This window comes from Stegostoma tigrinum, chromosome 5, assembly GCF_030684315.1.
Source record: "Stegostoma tigrinum isolate sSteTig4 chromosome 5, sSteTig4.hap1, whole genome shotgun sequence".
In the NCBI taxonomy this organism is placed as follows: Eukaryota; Metazoa; Chordata; class Chondrichthyes; order Orectolobiformes; family Stegostomatidae; genus Stegostoma; species Stegostoma tigrinum.
The window spans coordinates 98,339,232-98,357,022 of record NC_081358.1 but is presented as its reverse complement, the minus strand read 5'-3'; the positions used below and the strand labels follow the sequence as shown (position 1 = coordinate 98,357,022).

Sequence of the window (17,791 nt, the reverse complement as noted above, 5' to 3'; positions counted from 1 at the left end):
TTTGTATCTCACACTGCATGGTAATACCTGGCTCCTGAGACATTCACGTAGGAAGTAAGAGTAGCTCGCGGGTTGAGCTCTCTCATTTGGCATAGTTCTCCCATTTTCGTGCCAATTTGAGTGTGTTATGCTCGTAGGTGTCTAAGGTTTTGGAGCAGATTTGTAGCTCGGCTGTGGGTATTGAATACCCACAAACCGAGCTACAAATCTACTCCAAGACCTAAAAGAGTAAGGTACCAAACCACTAATTGTAATTAAGCTTAAACGTTCACTTTGGTACTGGAAACTACCAATGTATAAAGAGCTATTTAAACAAAACTATGAACCTTTTTCGATGTAATGACATTTTCTCTCTTGAGAACATTATCACTGCACCTCAAGGTCCCAGTAAAAGGAGTTAATACTACAGTAAGATTCATAATTGACACTTACCCACCATTTAAGGTAGGCGTAAGGCCAAAAAGAGTACACAAACCAACCGACATCAGGAGAGAGCTCAGAACAGTTGCTACTGCTGCAAGTGCAAGTCCCCATTTTGATTTCACCATGTCAATCTTTCCTGTGGAGTTACATGAGATAAATACAGTAGAAAACATGAATTAAACAAAGCATATTATTTCAACTGAAAAATAATGCTCCCGTGCATTGTCAGGGAACTAGTTGTGAGAGAAAATTGAGACATTCTTATCTGGATGTCAAAAGTCTAGGAGTGTGCTGCTACACTGGCATTACGATAATACTCCAATTAACTTACTTTAAATAATGACATTAACATTAACTGAAAATTTAAAAATTACAAAGTACACAAAATTACTGGGTCCCCATTCCACTGACAGCAACACCGCACAGTGAGGCTCCCATTCACACACACAGATGCAGACTTCATACCCTTTTGTAAGGATGGGATCATTAATGTAAGGATGGTGGCTCGCACTCTCAGGGTTCCATTAGCGACAGCCAAAGTACTACGCAACTAACATATAGGACGGCAAAAGAGCTCAGTGATTAGCACTGCTGCCTCACAAAACCAGGGACTAGGGTTCAATTTAAGCCTCAAGTGACTGTGGAGTCTGCACGGGTTTCCTCCGGGTGCTCGGTTTCCTCCCAAAGTCCGAAGATGTGCAGATTAGATAGAATGACAATGCTAAATTGCCCATTTTGTCCAGGGCATGCAGGCTAGGTGGATTAGCCATAGTTAATGCAGGTTACAGGGATAGGAAAAGAGTAGGTCTGGGTGGGACGTTCTTCAGACGGTCTGTCTGGACTCAATGGGCCAAATGGCCTGCTTCCATGCTGTGTGGATTCTATTCTCAACTCTTTCACTGCAGTTCATAAAGATTGCAACTGTAGATGAAAAAGTTTAATTGGATCCTTCCAATAAATTCCACATTACAACTTACTGGTAGAGAAATAAATGTATGCAAAAAGAATGATGTACGTAGTGACCAGAGGAATCAATTCAGCAATTCCAATTTCTTCTTTAAAGTGGACATGGACTATTTGATCTTCTCTCAGAGTGCTGTTCGTATTCGGATGAAGCTGCTTCAACCTCAATCGGAGACTGTTTAGGAATCTGAAAAGACAGAAAATATGTAATATTGTACTTTAGAACACCTTGCCAGGAGTAAAAGATATCTAACAGCATTATTTGCTTTACAAGTCCTATTCCACACTGTTGTCAATTTCTATTTTGAATTGTGCAATAATGATTTTGCAGCGCCAACGTATTTTTTACAAATTAAGCAAGGACATATTTAGTTTAGAAGGACAGCTAGGGGTCACTAGTCAATTTCCTGGGTGAGGGGAATAACTTAGTAGAGAATGAGTAATTGAAAGATACAACCCCCAGAATTTAGCATAATGAAAGGTGACCTAAATGAAACAAAATAATTAAGGGATTTGATAGGATGGATGCTTTGGGAGAATGCTTCTCCAGTTTGGAAATCTTGAACTAGGATTCAGTCTCAGGCTACGGGATAGGCCATTTATAACTGAAATATAATTTTTTTTACAGAAAGATCACACGTTTGAAATTCTACCATTGCGAGCTCTGGATACTCAATTGTTGAGTACATTTAAAACAGAGAGCAACAGATTTTTGAACTCTGATTGAATCAAGGGAAGGGACTGTTAGCTGGGAAGGTGGAACAGAAGTAGAACAATGTTTAGGAAACTTGAAGTGCTAAAGGCCTAATCCTCCTCTTAATTCTTAAATTATTCAGTGGCTTAAAAACGATCACAGGGAGAAAAACTGGATCTGCCAGCGGTTAGGAAACTTTCAATACATCTGCAAAAAAGTTTCTCTTCCTTGATTTAAGTCCCATGATACCTGGGTCAAATGCTTCTAAAACACCAGCAAATTACACCATATCTGTGATAATATCCCTGTAAGTTCTTGCAATTTAAAACAAAGTCATTAAGTAATTCACAGGAAATGGCCAACCGAGGGCACTCCAATCTCTGTTGATTTTTTTTTTCCCAAGAGAGCAACATGGGTCTATTCTGAAGGCATTTTAAGAAAAAAAATCTAATTTTATTTGCACACAAGTTGTCATAAACACTTACACCAAAATTGTAGCATTACCATTTTTTGCTCAGTAGAGACACAATGGATTTCCCTACAGCAGACCCTTTTCCTTTATTTGTACTTTCTGAAGGATGGGCAGGAGCAGTTCAGTTATCAAATGTGCAAAGCATTGACAGGATGACGGCATCTGACAGGAAATATGCATGGTATGCAATTTGGACAAAATGAGAAATAATTCATAATGTGCTATGTTTTTATCTTTCCTAATGCTCTGAGCAAGCTTCATGCACTCAAATTAGAAAGTCACTTCGCATACAGTGTGAATGTTTGGGCATGACTGACATATGTAGCAACTGCTAATCTTCTAGTTTGGATTTTTAATCTGGTATACTGAAAAGCAATGCATACTCATATTGAGTTGAAAGTATCCACACATCTTGGTGCTGGTTTGGGTACCAATGACAGTACAACCCCAAAATCATATGATTAAATTATCAGTGTAGGAATCTGCTAGAATGATTATTTTTAACTAAATTGGTCTTGCTAATTAATGAGTCCAGAGACAAAGGAGGTTTAGGAACAGGCAAGACATTTGATTACATTCTCTGGGCAACTGAATGTTTGATGCTGCGAGAGTCCAAAGGCTCCTGCTCCTACTCAAACTGCTAGCAGTTTAAGAAAAGAAAGGTGTCTCCAGGTTCACAGGAGCAGAGCTCATTCTTGCAGCTGAGTGTGTTTCAGGGAGCTATTGACTGGCAGTGAGTTGCATCTTGTGTATACCAGTATCAGACCAGTATCATAATGCAGTTGCAGGGAATCTACAACACCTTTACAAGGGCTAAAGTGGAAGGCTTCAAATACTGGCCAAAATGTTTGTGTCTCTCTGAACATTTACATAATCACCAATACTGACACGAAGATCAGGTCACTGTGCAAATTCTTACTGTATTATGGCAGTGTGATATGACATCAATTGTACAAAAGCAAAGTACTGTTGATGCTGGAGATCTAAAAGAAATGAAAAATCTCAGGAGTTCTGGCAGCATCTGGAGAGGGAGGAGCAAAGTTAATGTTGGGGTTTGATACGACTCATGTTTAGACTTGAAGCATTAATTTGGCTCGTCTCTCCAAATGCTTCCAGGTCTGCTGAGTTTCTTCAGCAGCTTCTGCTTTTCTTTTATTACTGTAATGTTATTGGTGATGTAGTGATACAGGTTCGCTGACAGAGGTGGGATATTGAACACTTAAACAAGGAGGGCCAGTGTCATATCATAAACTATGCTCAGACATGAGCTTAAGGGATACATGATCTCATAGCGAAGAGGCCAGTCTGATAGTGAAAGCTAACAAAAGAACTAGAAATAGAGGGAAGGGTACATTGAGCTCTACCACTGAAATAAGGATTGTGTGAATATGGACCATGATAGATTCACTCCTTGAAGCAGTATTTTTTGTGGTGGTTCTACACCTTGCCTTGAAGGTACCTACACTGATTTCGGAGGGATTCATGACTGCTTTCATTATCTTCTTCACTTATCTAATTTTTAGATGTATGGGTCAGTAGGAAGGGAATCTCAGCCAAAAGTGGTCTTTTGCACATGCAGAGTTTCTCTAATTAAGATCACTTAACAAGGGACTGGATTACTAACTTTAGTCTTTCTCACTCTTGGCTTAGGGCTAATATACCAACATCAGCACAACAGTTTAATTATTCTTGCAGAGCCAGAACATACTTAGTCCTATGACAGGTAGTACAACAGATCAGCAGCACCATGATAAAAATAAAACAAGTTTAGCAAGTTATTAGAGAACAGGCAGCAGCGTGAGGAGGCAGTGCTGTTACTCTAAAGGAGACAGTGTGAATGACATGCAATACTGAGTTTGTGGAGGGTGAGTGCCATTGACATAAACTGAACTGGACCAGCCATACAAATACTGTTTAGTATTTCCACGGATAGTAGAAATCGGAAGAACACTCCCTCAAAAAAACTGTCAGAACAGAAAAACAAGGGTATAAACAGTTACTGGAGCAAAGAAGGTTAGATGCAGATCAACCACAATTGAATTGCATCATGGTGTTGTTTCAAAGTGACGAAAAGGCCACTACTATGCTCACATTTCATATCTCTAAACTTTTACTTCATTGTTATTTTTGTACTTACCTGAACAGTTTTCTTTTACTGGTGCTTTGGAAAGTGATTTCTTTGCTCTCTCCTCTCTCTTTCCCCCCACCCCCTTGTGGTCACTTCAAGAGACCAAATCACTAAACACCACAGATGTGTGACTTTTACAGTTCTCTCTCCTCCTAATAAAGTCATCAGCTGTAGCAGATCAAAGCTCTACAGCAAAGTGTAAATAATGATACCATACCTTACCACAGAAAACTGCAAGAAGGTAATTTAAATCACTTCTGCATCATTCAGGTCTGAATTTTGCAAGGAGTGAAAATTTACCAGTATGGAACCTCTCTCAGGTTTTTAAATAAAAATCTCACCTCGAGTGGTACTCCTGTAGGATGATAGTGACAGCATAGGATACCAGCTTTTTGCGACTGTGCAAGCTGACGCCACTGTGCTTCCCAGGGATTCCAAACAGCAAGTCTATACACATTAATTAAGAGCATTAATATCGTACCTGCTGTTCAAAGGTGCAACACTAACTAACAGCGAGCATTATCACAAAGTGTAATACATGTTTCTACACTTCACTGCCTTATTAAAAAATAATTCTTTCAGCATCTCATTGTCAATATTGACTTTTTCTACTTTGCACTGTCTTGGGCTAAAGGCCTTTGACCTTTCAAGTAATTAGCTTTTTTCCTACTTTCTCCTTTTTATCCTTAACTAAAACAAACACATCAAAGAAACCTATAGGTGCTGGCCAGCCTCTTGTCCTTCACTGTAACTGGCAGTTAGCTTCCAGCATAAGGGTATAACCTATCTTCACATATGTGACTTCTGTAAGGTTTACAAATGTATGAATAAGGAACAAGAGTAGGCCAGTCAGCCCTTTGAACCTGTTCTGCCTTCCAAAGAGATTATGGCTGATTTTAACCTCAACTCTACATTCCTGTATATTCCTGATAATCTTTCATCTGTTGATAATCAAGAACCCATCGACCACTGTCTCAAAAATATTTAAAGATTCTGCTTCTACTTTTGAGCAAGGGAATTTCAAAGGCTCCCAACCTTCTTAGAGAAATGTCTTTTCTCCTATAGGACCAACACTTTTTCTTTGAATTTGATACTATCAAAGGCTTTTTTTTAATGTTAATCACAGGTGGCATGAATTTTTCTTATCTGTTGTAACATCTATCTATTCTGCATTTTCTAAAATATTCCCCTGCATGTTTGCCACCGCACCGCTACTGACCTTTACCTTAATTTAAACTGCCTGTTCACTTTCATAGGCTCTGCTTTCATTTCCTTCTTTAAATTAATCATCTTGGACACACTTTTCTTCCCTAACCTGTGTGCAAAATTCAATCACATTTATCGTTGCTGAAACCCAGGGGTGCTTTCACAAGTAGGTCAGTAATTACTCTTATCTCATTGGTCAAAACCTGATCTAGTATAGGCTGATCTCTCATCTAGAAATTGACGATCTAAGAAACTGTGCGAAAAGCATTCAATTAATTCCTCATGCACATTACTTTCTTCCCCATTTGATTTTTTTCAGTCTACACGCGTTAAAATCCTCCACGATAACCGCTGCACCCGTTTGACAACTTCTTCCATTGTCCCCTGTCTGACCATGTGGTTATTGTATGGGAGTCTGTATCAACTTCCACAAGTGGCCTCTTGCCTTCATCATTACTCACTGCTACCCAGGCTTCTATATCCTGGTTTCCAAAATTAAGCTGATTCTTCTGCCTCATGCTATTTAACGAATAGAGCCACCCCACTCCTTTCCCAGCTTCCCATCCTTTCTATATGTCACTTACCCTTCAACATTCAAATCCCCATCCAGGTCATCCTGCAGCCACGTCTTGGCAATGGCTACCAGGTCATACACGTTTCTCTCAATTTGTGTGAATATAAATTTTGTTTCAAATGCTACATTAATTCTAATACAATACCTTTAAGTTTGGCCTTTTATTATTTTTGCAGCCTCTGCCCTTGTCTGATTAGCGCTTAGATTTGTATTCTCTGCCCTTTCCTGTCATCATCTATCATTTCGCACATTAATTCCTTCTTCTATTCTAAATTTAATTATCTGAGTTAGTAACCGATAGATTTTCTGTGCATTGATATTTAACTTGTGCCATTTCTGTAGCTAATCAAATATGCTCAAAATCTGAAACAAAACCTGAAAATGCTGGATAAGCTCAGCAGGTACCTGGCAGCATCTATGGGGACACAAATAGAGTTAATGCTTCAAGTACATCACAATGAAGTTGGAAATAGTGGTTTGTATACATTGTGACAAAGGCAGAACAGGAACCTGGGGAATAGATGGTGCACAAGACCAATAAAAAAGACAAAGCTGCTGCTAATTTGGGTGAAATAGAAATAGGGATGTAAAACAGGTATAAATTAAGGCCCGGAGGGTGAAAAGGAATCCTCTTCGCTGAGACTGAGGGAACTAACACAAGATGATTTCTTTTAATACAGGCTTTGAGGCCTCTATGTTGAAGGTTTTGTACACATTGGTAGGGTTTTAACACCAAACAGGTGGCTTTCTTCTTAAACTTAAGGAAATCACCCATAGCTTAGACAGAGAGAGAGCTTTTTTTAAAACATTTTACTTTGAGTTTGGAGCAGTCCTGTGAAGTCATTGAAATAGGGTGAGAAAGGAAAGATATAAAATGAAAACCTTATATAGTTATTTTAGGGTTAAGTGTTAGGATTAGTCCCAGACCAGAAGTGCTAGAGAAAAATCTTTAAGAGATTGATTAAAGCTTTGTACATTTAACCAGATATGTGACAGCTCCAGGAAGAAGCTGTTTGCAATGCCTGTCTAAAAGTTTAAGTCAATCTGTCAAGGTGCTCAATGTAGGGACTTTATTTTGAATACTTTGCAAATAGTGTTTTGGGTACTGTACTATGGATAAGTTTGGGAACTGTACAAAAACAACTGTTTCTTTTCAATTTATAAAGGAGAGTTTGGGAATAAGAGAATATTCTAAATGTGTGACTAAAACCTTTGAATTTGTGCTACAGGTAGATGATTTGGTTTATTCTAATATGTATTTATTTCTTTAGTTCATTAGCTTCAGTTTTATTGTAAATGTTTACTGTAAATTATTCTGAACTTAAAGCATTGCATTTTTATATTTTAGAAAAATATCAGTTACAAGAAAACAAATCTAAATATGATCCGTCAAACCAGATTCCTCTAGGAACTGACTCATCACAGTGGCTCAGTGGTTAGCACTGCAGCCTCACAGGGGCCCTGGTTCGATTCCAGCCTCGGGTAACTGTCTGCGCAGAGTTTGCACATTCTCCCCATGTCTGCGTGGGTTTCTTCTGGGTGCTCCGGTTTCCCCCCCGTCAGTCCAAAGATGTGCAGGTGAAGTGGATTGGCCACGCTAAATTGCCCTCAGTGTTCTGGGATGTAGAGATTAGGTGCATTAGCCATGGGAACTGCAGGGTTACAGGGACAGAGTAGGGGATTGGGTCTGGATATGAGGGTCAGTGTAGACTCGTTGGGCCATGGGACCTGTTTCCACCCAGTAGGGATTCTATTCTGTTTATTCTATTCTATTCAAAATGCTGAAAATTCTCAGCTAGTCAGACAGCATCTCTGGAGACACAAACAAAGTGAACATTTCAGGTCAATGATCTTTCATCAAAACTCTTCAAAAGTCCAAGTTACCTTTAAGCGAAGCAGATGTTTGGAGAGTCTTTGGCTCATATTGGTGAATAGTGTGAATGATATCTGGATCAGAATCAAAGTGATCGCGATTATTCTTCCAGAAATTGGCTGGAGAGATGAGGAGGCAGCCATGTTCAGGAAGTAGACTCCGCAACTTCTTTAAGCCAGGGAGTAGATCAGTGACTTGGAGACATACACTTTCTAGGCCTTTGGGACCAGTACTGTGAAATGATGAAAGAATATACGTTATGAACTAATACAAAAATGATACTCTTCCTTAAGGCAAGAACATGCTTAGATGTTGATGGGAATTTGTGTCATTTGGGTGAATGTTTTGTTTATACAATCACAGAATAGCATGAAAATGAAGGAGGCATTTAGCTTATCAAGACTGCACCTATTGAAGAATAACTTTGTCAGTCCCACTCCTTCTCCATAACCCTGTAATTTTATTGTACTTCAAGTATTTCTTTCTGAAAGCTTATACTGAATCTGGATTCACCATGTGTCAAACAGTGCATTTCAAAATCTAATCATTTAGTCATGGAGATCTACAGCACAGAATAAAAGCCTTTTAGCCCATCTCATCTGTGCCAGTCAAAAATAACCAACTAACCATTCTAATCTCATATTCTAGCACTTGGCCAATAGCCTTCTACACCTTAACATCGCAAGCAAATGTTAACAGGGTTTCTATATCTGCCACCCTTGCAGGCAGTGAATTTCATATTTCCATCCTGTATGTGAAAATCCTTTTCCTCATGATTTCTCTAAACATTCTGCCCTTTATGTTAAATCTACTCCCCCAGTCACTGATCTTCCCATCAATGCAAGAAGTCTCCTCCTGTCTACTCTATCTATGCCCCTCAAAATTTATACATTTCAATCACATCCCCAGGCATTCTCCGCTGTCCTAAGAAAAACAATCCCATTCCATCCTATTTCTGTTCATCACTAGAACTCTCCAGAGGTCAGACAACATCCCAGTAATCTCCTCTGCACCCTCTCCAGTACAAGAACATCACTCATTTAATGGGAGTTCAACTGAATAACATTTTCTACAGTTCCAAGATAATGTGTCGAGCTGGATGAACACAGCAGGCCAACCAGCATCAGAGGAGCATCTGCAGTTCCCACTATCTCCTATACAGTTCCACTTGCTCTTAAACTCTATGCCTCAGCTAATAAAGGCAAGATCACTAGATTTTTTTTAACAACTTTATCCACCTGTCCTAATACGTTAAACGGACATACGTGTCAAGGTCACTGTGTGCTTTTCATGAGTCCTACCATTCCTTATGCATTCCTATGCTTTATTTGTTTTGCACAAGTGCATCACCTCACATTTAACTGGATTGGATTCTATTTGCTATTGATCAGTCCATCTGACCAGTGCGTCTATACCTTCTCACTACTCACCAACCCATACATTTTTGTATCAACTGCTAAATTAATGAAAAATCCTCCCACATTCAAGTCTAATTCATTAATATAAACCATTAACAGACACCAACACTAATCCCTCTAGGACCCATTGGACGGTTGGACGAACACTCCTCAACCATCACCCTCTGCTTTCCACCACTCAGCCATGAGGAATTCCCAAATTTCCTTGGAGGGTCATACCTTTGCTATCAGTCTCTCATGCTGGACCTTATCAAAAGAATTATTGAATCCCTAGTTTCGAAGCAGGCCCTTCAGATATAGAGTCCACACTGACGCCCTGAGCAGCATTCCACCCAGAATGACCCCTCTACCCTATCTCCATAACTCTGCATTTCCCAAGGCTAATCAACCTAGCATATGCATTTTTGCAGTGCGAGGAAACCGGAGCACTTGGAGAAAACCCATGTTAACACTGGAAGAATATGCAAACTCCACACAGACAGCCTGAGGGAGCAATCGAACCTGGGTCTCTGGTGCTGTGAGATGGTGCTACCCATGAGCCACAACACTGCCCTAAAAGCTTTGCTGAAGTCCAAGTAGATTACGTCAAATGCATTGCCTTCATCTAGATACCTGGACACCACTTTGCAAAATTCAATCAAGTTCAGATATGACGTCCCCTTAGTAAAAACCATGCAGAATGTTCTTGATTAATTCCTGCCTCTTCAAATGCAGATTAATTCAGCCACACAGACTTACTTTCAAAGGTTACCCCACCAGATGTTAGACTGCCTGGCTGGCTAGTAGTTTCCTAGTTCATCCCTTGCTCCCTTGAATGATGGTACCACATTCACTGCCCTTCAGTCCTTGCACTCGTGTCTTGAAAAGTTTTGTAAGTGTCCTATTTTCTCCGTTTCTCAATCAATAACCTGGGTCATGATTAGTCTACCTCTGGAGATTTACCTACTTTTAAGCTGCTAGACCACTTTGATCTTCCTCAGTCTATGCTGACTTTGTTAAACTGTATCTTAGACTTTCTATTCTATTTCTATATCCATATTGTCCATCCCACTCGTGAACATGAAGACATCACATTTTTAGAATGCTACCTCAATTTTCTGACTCCATGTACAAATTATCACTGTGGCCCCACCTTTCCCTGGATATCCTTTTACCCTTAAAATACACCCGAAAAACAATTTTAGGATTTTTCTTTGTTTTGCCTATCAGTGTCCTGTCACATCCCCTTTTAGCTTTCGTAATCTCCCAAAGAAGTACCCTTTTACGCATTCTATACTCCTCTAGGATTTCTGCTGTTTGAGCACTTGGTATCTGCCATAAACCTCTTTTTCTCTTGATCCAATTCTGTATAATCCAAAGCAGTCCAAGGTGGCAGCAAAAGTAGGCAGCCAAGGTCTCCCAGCATCTGCAGGGATGTTGAGCACAGGGAAATTACAGCCAGCATAGGGACAGGACACTGCTAAACAGGAACCCAGCGTGGAGGAAATCAAGCCCTTGAGGATTGCGGGGTCAGCATGGCTAAGCACTTAAAGGAGGACTGTAATGTTGAACTTTTAACTTTATCTTTATTTCCTACTTTGTAGCTAAGATTTTGTGCCTAGGTACTTTTGTACCCAAGATGGCACCGGAAATTGCAAGTTTGTAAATTTTTCACTGTACTCCTGTGTCCCTATACTTGTGCACACATAACAATAAAATCTAATTCATTTCTAAATCTGAGTGCATATCCCTTGAAATCACGGGTTCACAGGATTTGTCAGTCCCACTCTTTATATTTATTGGAGCAAGTTGGCCCTGTATTCTTCATATTTGCTTCCTGAATACATCACACTTTTCTGAGACAGATTTATCCGAAACATCTGCTCCTAGTCCACTCTAGTCAAATCATATCTGATCGTATTAATATCAACCTTTCTCCAGTTTAGAACTTTGATTTCAGGCCCATTCTTGTTGCTTTCCAGTAACAATCTTGAATCCAACAGAGCTTTAATCATTGAGTGCACAATACTGCCCAACTGTTTTTCTTTCTTAATTCATTCATTCATGGGAAGAGGGCGCCACTGGCTGGGCCAGCATTTACTGCCCCTCCCTGGTTGGCGCTCCCTGGTTGGCCAGAGGGCAGTCACAAGTCAACCACATTGCAGTGGACCTGGAGTCACATGTAGTCCAGTCTAGGTAAGGAGGCCAGATTTACATCCCTAAAAGGGCATTAGAGCTACAACCACCAATTGCACAGGTTCATTGCCAAAGATTGAGACCGGGAATGCCCTCTTCTCTCTTCTGTACAGCCCTCTGCATACTGGCTCAAAAAGGTCTCCTGGATTTTTAAAACTTACTTACTCATGAGATGTGGACATAACTAGCTTGCCAGCACTTATATCCCATTCCTAGCTGCCCTTAGACGGTGATGATGAGTTGTCTTCTTTAGCTGCGTCCACATGCTGTAAGCTGACCCACAATGCCATTACAGAAAGAATTCCAGGATTTTGACCCAGCAACAGCTACTTATTTCCAAGTCAAGATGGTGAGTGGCTTGGAGGTGAACTTGCAGCTGGTGGCGTTCCCACTTAAGTGTTGCCCTTGTCCTCCAAGTGGAAATGGCGGTGGGTCTAAGAACCTTTGTCGAATTCCTGCAGTGCATCTTGTAGATAACACACACTACTATTATTGAGTGTCAATGGAGGAGGGAGTCGATGCTTGTAGCTATGATGCCAACCAAGCCAACTGCTTTGACCTGCATGATGTCAAGCTTCTTGAATATTGTTGGAGCTGCATCAATCCAGGCAGGTAGGAAGTATTTCCATCAAATTCCTGACTTGTACCTAGATGGCAGATGAGCTATGAATAGTCAGGAGGTGAGATCATTGCTGCAGTATTCCTAGCCTCTGACTAGCTCTTGTAGCCACTGTGTTTACATGATACGTTCAGGTGAGTTTTTGGTCAATGGTTTTTGGACTGTCCTCCAACAAATGCAACCATCACGTACAATGCATGGATGCATTTCATGAATTTTGTTCCCTCTGAATCTTTAGCAATATGGTTACGCTAATTTGTGCTGGGGAGGTTTAAATCCCTTACATTCACTAGCATATTAGTTTTACACTTCCCGGAAATTTTCCTACATATCTGCACTTCTATTTTTCTTGTTGCATGAAAAAAATCTTCTTAGTTTCTCATTCTCATCCATCAAAAACAGTCAGTACTCAGTTGGAAGATTAATATACGAAATTTCTCTAAATATGACTAGCTTCATGTTGTTTGGATTGCCCAATAGGTATGAAATTAAGCAAACATTTATCCAAATGTAATTTGCTTGATGTTTTGGTTGCCCTAAAACAGTGTGGAATCTGCTTTAAGCTGTAACTTAAAAATACAATAGCCAACCATTCATTTCAGTTTCTCCTTGGGTGGTTTCAGAGGCATTTTCTTATGAAAAGTATCATCCAGCAGAAATGTGATTGACCTGTGCTCTCACGAACATGTGGTCCAAAGAGATGAAAATATTTTTTACATTAGTTTTTCAATTGTGGGAAAGCACACTTACAGAAAGATCACCTAATCACTCTTCAAAACTCCTGTCGACTAGTCTTGCTTAATGATTGCCCTCTTTGCAATAACTTTTTCCTACACAAATCCAAAGTGATAATTGGTTATTGACTCATACTTGGTTCCTCCAAATAAAGTCCAAACTCTCTCCAAATATCTAACTTTCTTCATTTTTCTTCTCTTCTTAGTTTAGTCCCGCGAACAAAACATGATGATCATAAGGAACTGTGTTTCAAGTTACACTTGGAGGCAGATTTGTGAACTTTATTTCATTGCATTATTTATCCAAAAATACTGCCTCAAGTTCAGTATCTGAGCCAGCAGGTCTTTAACTGTCAAATCTGCCTCTTGTAGTTTTAGAGATTCTTCCTCCACTGCATAGTTATTTTCTGCCAAGAGTTACTTCTGGACTCACTATTAGCACATGAACTATGCTTTCTTACTATCCACTCCTTCACCTCACTTTGTCAGTCTGTGTGTCTTGTTTTTGGGTCAGGATTCAAATCAAGGTTCAAACTTCTCAGGAGCTCTTAGTGCATATCGCAAAACAGTCTGTGTTCCTCTGAAATATGTGTCACACTAATATCCACTGGCCTAAAGAAGAGACAGTCCTGTCATGTGTGTCATAATAAGTTAGTATCACTATACAGCCAAGATCTACTCTGTCATTCCTCACAAAACAGACAAGCGTAAGAGGTGCAAAGTATACACATACCTGTTTCAACCATTTAGAGGCCAAGAAACAGAGTTAATACTTTGATCCGATAGGACTCCTCCTCACAAAATATAGCATTTTGTATTTATTCAACTTGATCCGTTGCTCTGCATTACCTGATATCAGTTTTAATGGTGTAAGAGGCACTGTACCGGCCCTGAACTTCGAGGGCAAGAAAGAAAAATCATCTAGACATTCTTCACAATTACTAAAATCAACAACAGCAATTGATATATACCTGTTGAGGATATGATCGGACATTATAGTTATATGTTATGTAGTCAAAATCTGAAGCACTTGGGCACAATGCAGACTACAACTAATGTCCAAACACTGAGGGCATTATGTTGAAAAAATTAGTAAAACAGGTTATAGAGTACTCAAAAATTTGCCCGATTTACTTTTCCTGCTCATTTTATTATTTTCCTTCTTTCCCGCATGAATTTGATCACGCAACAACTTAATGCTACAACTAAATTAACCTGGATCACCGACACAATTAAGATATTGGCCGGAGTTTCTCTCATATATCGAAGGAACATGAGCCATGAGCTTTAAAATTCTATACTTTGTGGCAGTATAAATAGTTAAAACCTTTCCTACCTGTCTTGAAAGACGTGATTTCTTATTTCTTCCACAAGCTGAAAAACTTTCGACAGAGGGGCGCGGAATACATCTACACCAATTAGATTTTTATTCCAAGGGGATACAGTAGCTTTTACAAATATCTGTTGGATGTATGCAACTGGAGGTCCAACATACTAGAAAGTAAAAAAGACCAATTCATGCAATTTTTGAGAACTAATTGAATAAAACTGGACCAAAGAATAGAAATGCTGTTGTACACAAAATAGTTAAGACACACTTATTTCCAACAGTGTGATTCAATACTAAGTACATCTTCAAGAGCTTGGGAATCAGAATTATGAAAAGATTCAAGTTAATGAGTTAGTTTTTTGGAAAATGTTTGAGCAGTTTAGTGATCTGCATCTTCAAAGTTATCTGGGTCTTATAAGATGGGAATTAGGTGGTTATAGAATGTTGTGATCACAGACCTAGAAGAACAAACATGGTTCATGTTATATCGATTATAAGTTAACCTACCTATAATTTAAAGTACATCAAATAGTTTGATTCAAACACAAACTTTAATTTACATAGTAGCGCCAGTTTAAGCCGTGAGCTGCCACAACTAGAGAGAGAATCGTAATCCTGGACAACCACATCTGAAATGTGCTCAACTCAAGGATGTTCAACTCAGTACTTTTTTTTGCACTCAGTATTAAGTGAGTTTAAGATGCAAGCATCTCTAGACATCAACTGGGGTGAAAATAGTTATCCACATGCTTTGATTCAGAGGTTGTTCAAACTTATTACGTTTCCAAGTGATACAAGTATGGTTAATGATCATGACAGGAGGGTGAAACTGTAAGCCAGAAGGAAGACCTTAAGTTAATGCAACAAAGGTCTTCGTTTTGACAGATGCCAGCAGCAATGAGGTTCTCGCTGTGTGAGGATGAGAGCAAAATCTGAAAAGTGGATGACACTGTGGTTGGCTTTTTTAAGAAATCACACTTTACAATAGCACTGATCATAACTCTCAATTTTCATGAATTCTTAGAAACTAACATTTGTTGTTTCTCCCCACATCTTTACCTGCCTCGCTTCTTAAACCATCATGTATTTTTGTCTCCCTTTTCCTCGATTACCCTGAAATTTACCAGTCACTGACAGATGTTTAGCTTCTCTCAAGTACATGCCCAAGGAATTATCATCATCTCTTAGTGAGCACCTCCAAAAGTTATTGAGTATGTCTTCCTCAAAACTCCATCATTATTTGCGTTATCCTCTTCATATGGCTCAGAAACAACATCTCTGTTGTCTTTAATTTATTTTCCAATTTTGTGTTTAGATTCCAACTTTGGCACCCATGGTAATGATCATATGTAGCATTTAATAATCTCATTCCGCTTTCCATACAGTTGTTCCTATTTCTGTGAAGGTTTGTTTTTACAAAGTGTCTATGTTCACGGATGTTGGATCACTTTTCTAGGTGTATTAGGTTACAATGATGGCAAGAAAATGATTCTACGCACTATTTTCTTTCCTTAATTCCATCATTATTAAAAGATTGTATTTCAATTGATGATATGTACTATTTTACTGAAGATGATAATTTATATTCTTTAATTTGTTATCTTTCAGGTCACCATGAAGGACATGCTTTCTCAGTTTTGACCCACAGATTAAATTTGCTACCAGTCATCTCTCTTTAATAAAAGAGCAGCTTACTGCCCTTCGGAACTATGACAACCTTAACATTCAGTTCACTTTGTAGATTTTCGATTTACTTGTCACCCACATAACTTCGAATTATTTATACTTTGCTTAGTAAAATGTATGCTAACTCCAACAAATATCTTAAATTCATTCCATTGCAAAGGCTAAAAAAATCTGGAAAAGGAACACAAACTTTTTGGACTGCTCTTTGTGTAAAGACCATTCCTTTAAACTTTAAAAACAAAACTGCAGACTGAAATGAGACAGGTCTTTCAAACCAGGGTTGAACTGGTACCAAGTATGTTCTGAAAGCAAGCAACCTTACATAGATAATTTGGAGTTGGGGACTAAGTGGGGTGTGTCAAAATTTGCAGATAACACTAGAGTGGGTGGTAGAGCAAAGTGTGCAGAAGACTCTGAAAGTCTGCAGAGGGATATCGATAGTCTGAGTGAGTGGGCAAAGGTCTGGCAGATGGAGTACAATGTTGATAAGTGTAAGGTCATCATTTTGGTAGGAATAACAGCAAAATGGACTGTGTTTTAAATGGTAGAAAACTGCAGCATGCTGCTGTGCAGAGGGACTTGGGTGTCCTTGTGCATGAATTGCTAGTAGGATTGCTGGTGCAGCAGGTAATTAAAAAGGCAAATGGAATTTTGTCTGCCACTGCTAGAGGGATGGAGTTTAAAAACAGGGAGGCTATGCTGCAGCTGTATAGGGTCCTGGTGAGTACTGCGTGCAGTTTTGGTCTCCTTGCTTGAGAAGAGATATACTAGCACTGGAGGGGATGCACACGAGATTCACTTGGCTGATTCTAGAGTTGAGGGGGTTGGATTATGAGGAGAGACTGAGTAGACTGGGATTATACTCATTGGAAATCAGAAGAATGAGGTGAGATCTTATAGAAACATATAAGATTATGAAGGGAATAGATAAGGTGGAGGCAGGGAGGTTGTTTCCGCTAGCAGGTGAAAATAGGGTGAGGGGGCTTTGCCTCAAAATAAAAGGAAGCAGGTGTAGGACTGAGGTCAGGAGGAACTTCTTCACCCAAAGGGTTGTGAATCTGTGGAATTCCCTGCCCGGTGAAGCAGCTGAAGCTAACTCGCTGAATGTTTTTAAGGCAAGGCTAGATAAATTTTTGAACAGTAAAGGAATTAAGGGTTATGGTGAGTGGGTGGGTAAGTAGAGCTGAGTCTCCAAAAGATCAGCCACGATCTTATTAATTGGCAGGGCAGACTCAAGGGACCAGTATGGTCTACTCCTGCTCCTGGTTCTTATGTTCTTATGATATGCACTGCCATCAAAACAGTGAACAACTATTTAAACAAATAGTAATTGAAGTTTGACTGGAGGTGATTTGGAGCTGAGCGGTATACAGATGTAGCCAGTATAGTAACAAGGATCAATCTATGTCCCAGTGACAGTTATCAATGTCAGAGACATTTTGCTTGTTAACAAATGTGATTGGTTCTCACGTGGTTGAACAGCTTGAAGCTGAAAA

General features: G+C 39.4%; 1 protein-coding gene across 9 annotated transcripts in view; it reads right to left on the bottom strand.

Annotated features, from left to right (window-relative positions):
• scap (SREBF chaperone) overlaps window positions 1-17,791 on the bottom strand; it is a 120,315-nt gene that overhangs the window by 55,658 nt on the left and 46,866 nt on the right. For all 9 annotated transcript variants that reach the window (XM_048529072.2, XM_048529068.2, XM_059646168.1 and 6 more), the window contains 5 exons: window positions 14,616-14,773; window positions 8,345-8,565; window positions 5,022-5,127; window positions 1,401-1,573; window positions 433-559 (listed from right to left, as the gene is read on the bottom strand). In XM_048529072.2, coding sequence (XP_048385029.1) covers window positions 433-559; window positions 1,401-1,573; window positions 5,022-5,127; window positions 8,345-8,565; window positions 14,616-14,773 — 785 coding nt within the window. The remainder of the gene's footprint in view (window positions 1-432; window positions 560-1,400; window positions 1,574-5,021; window positions 5,128-8,344; window positions 8,566-14,615; window positions 14,774-17,791) is intronic.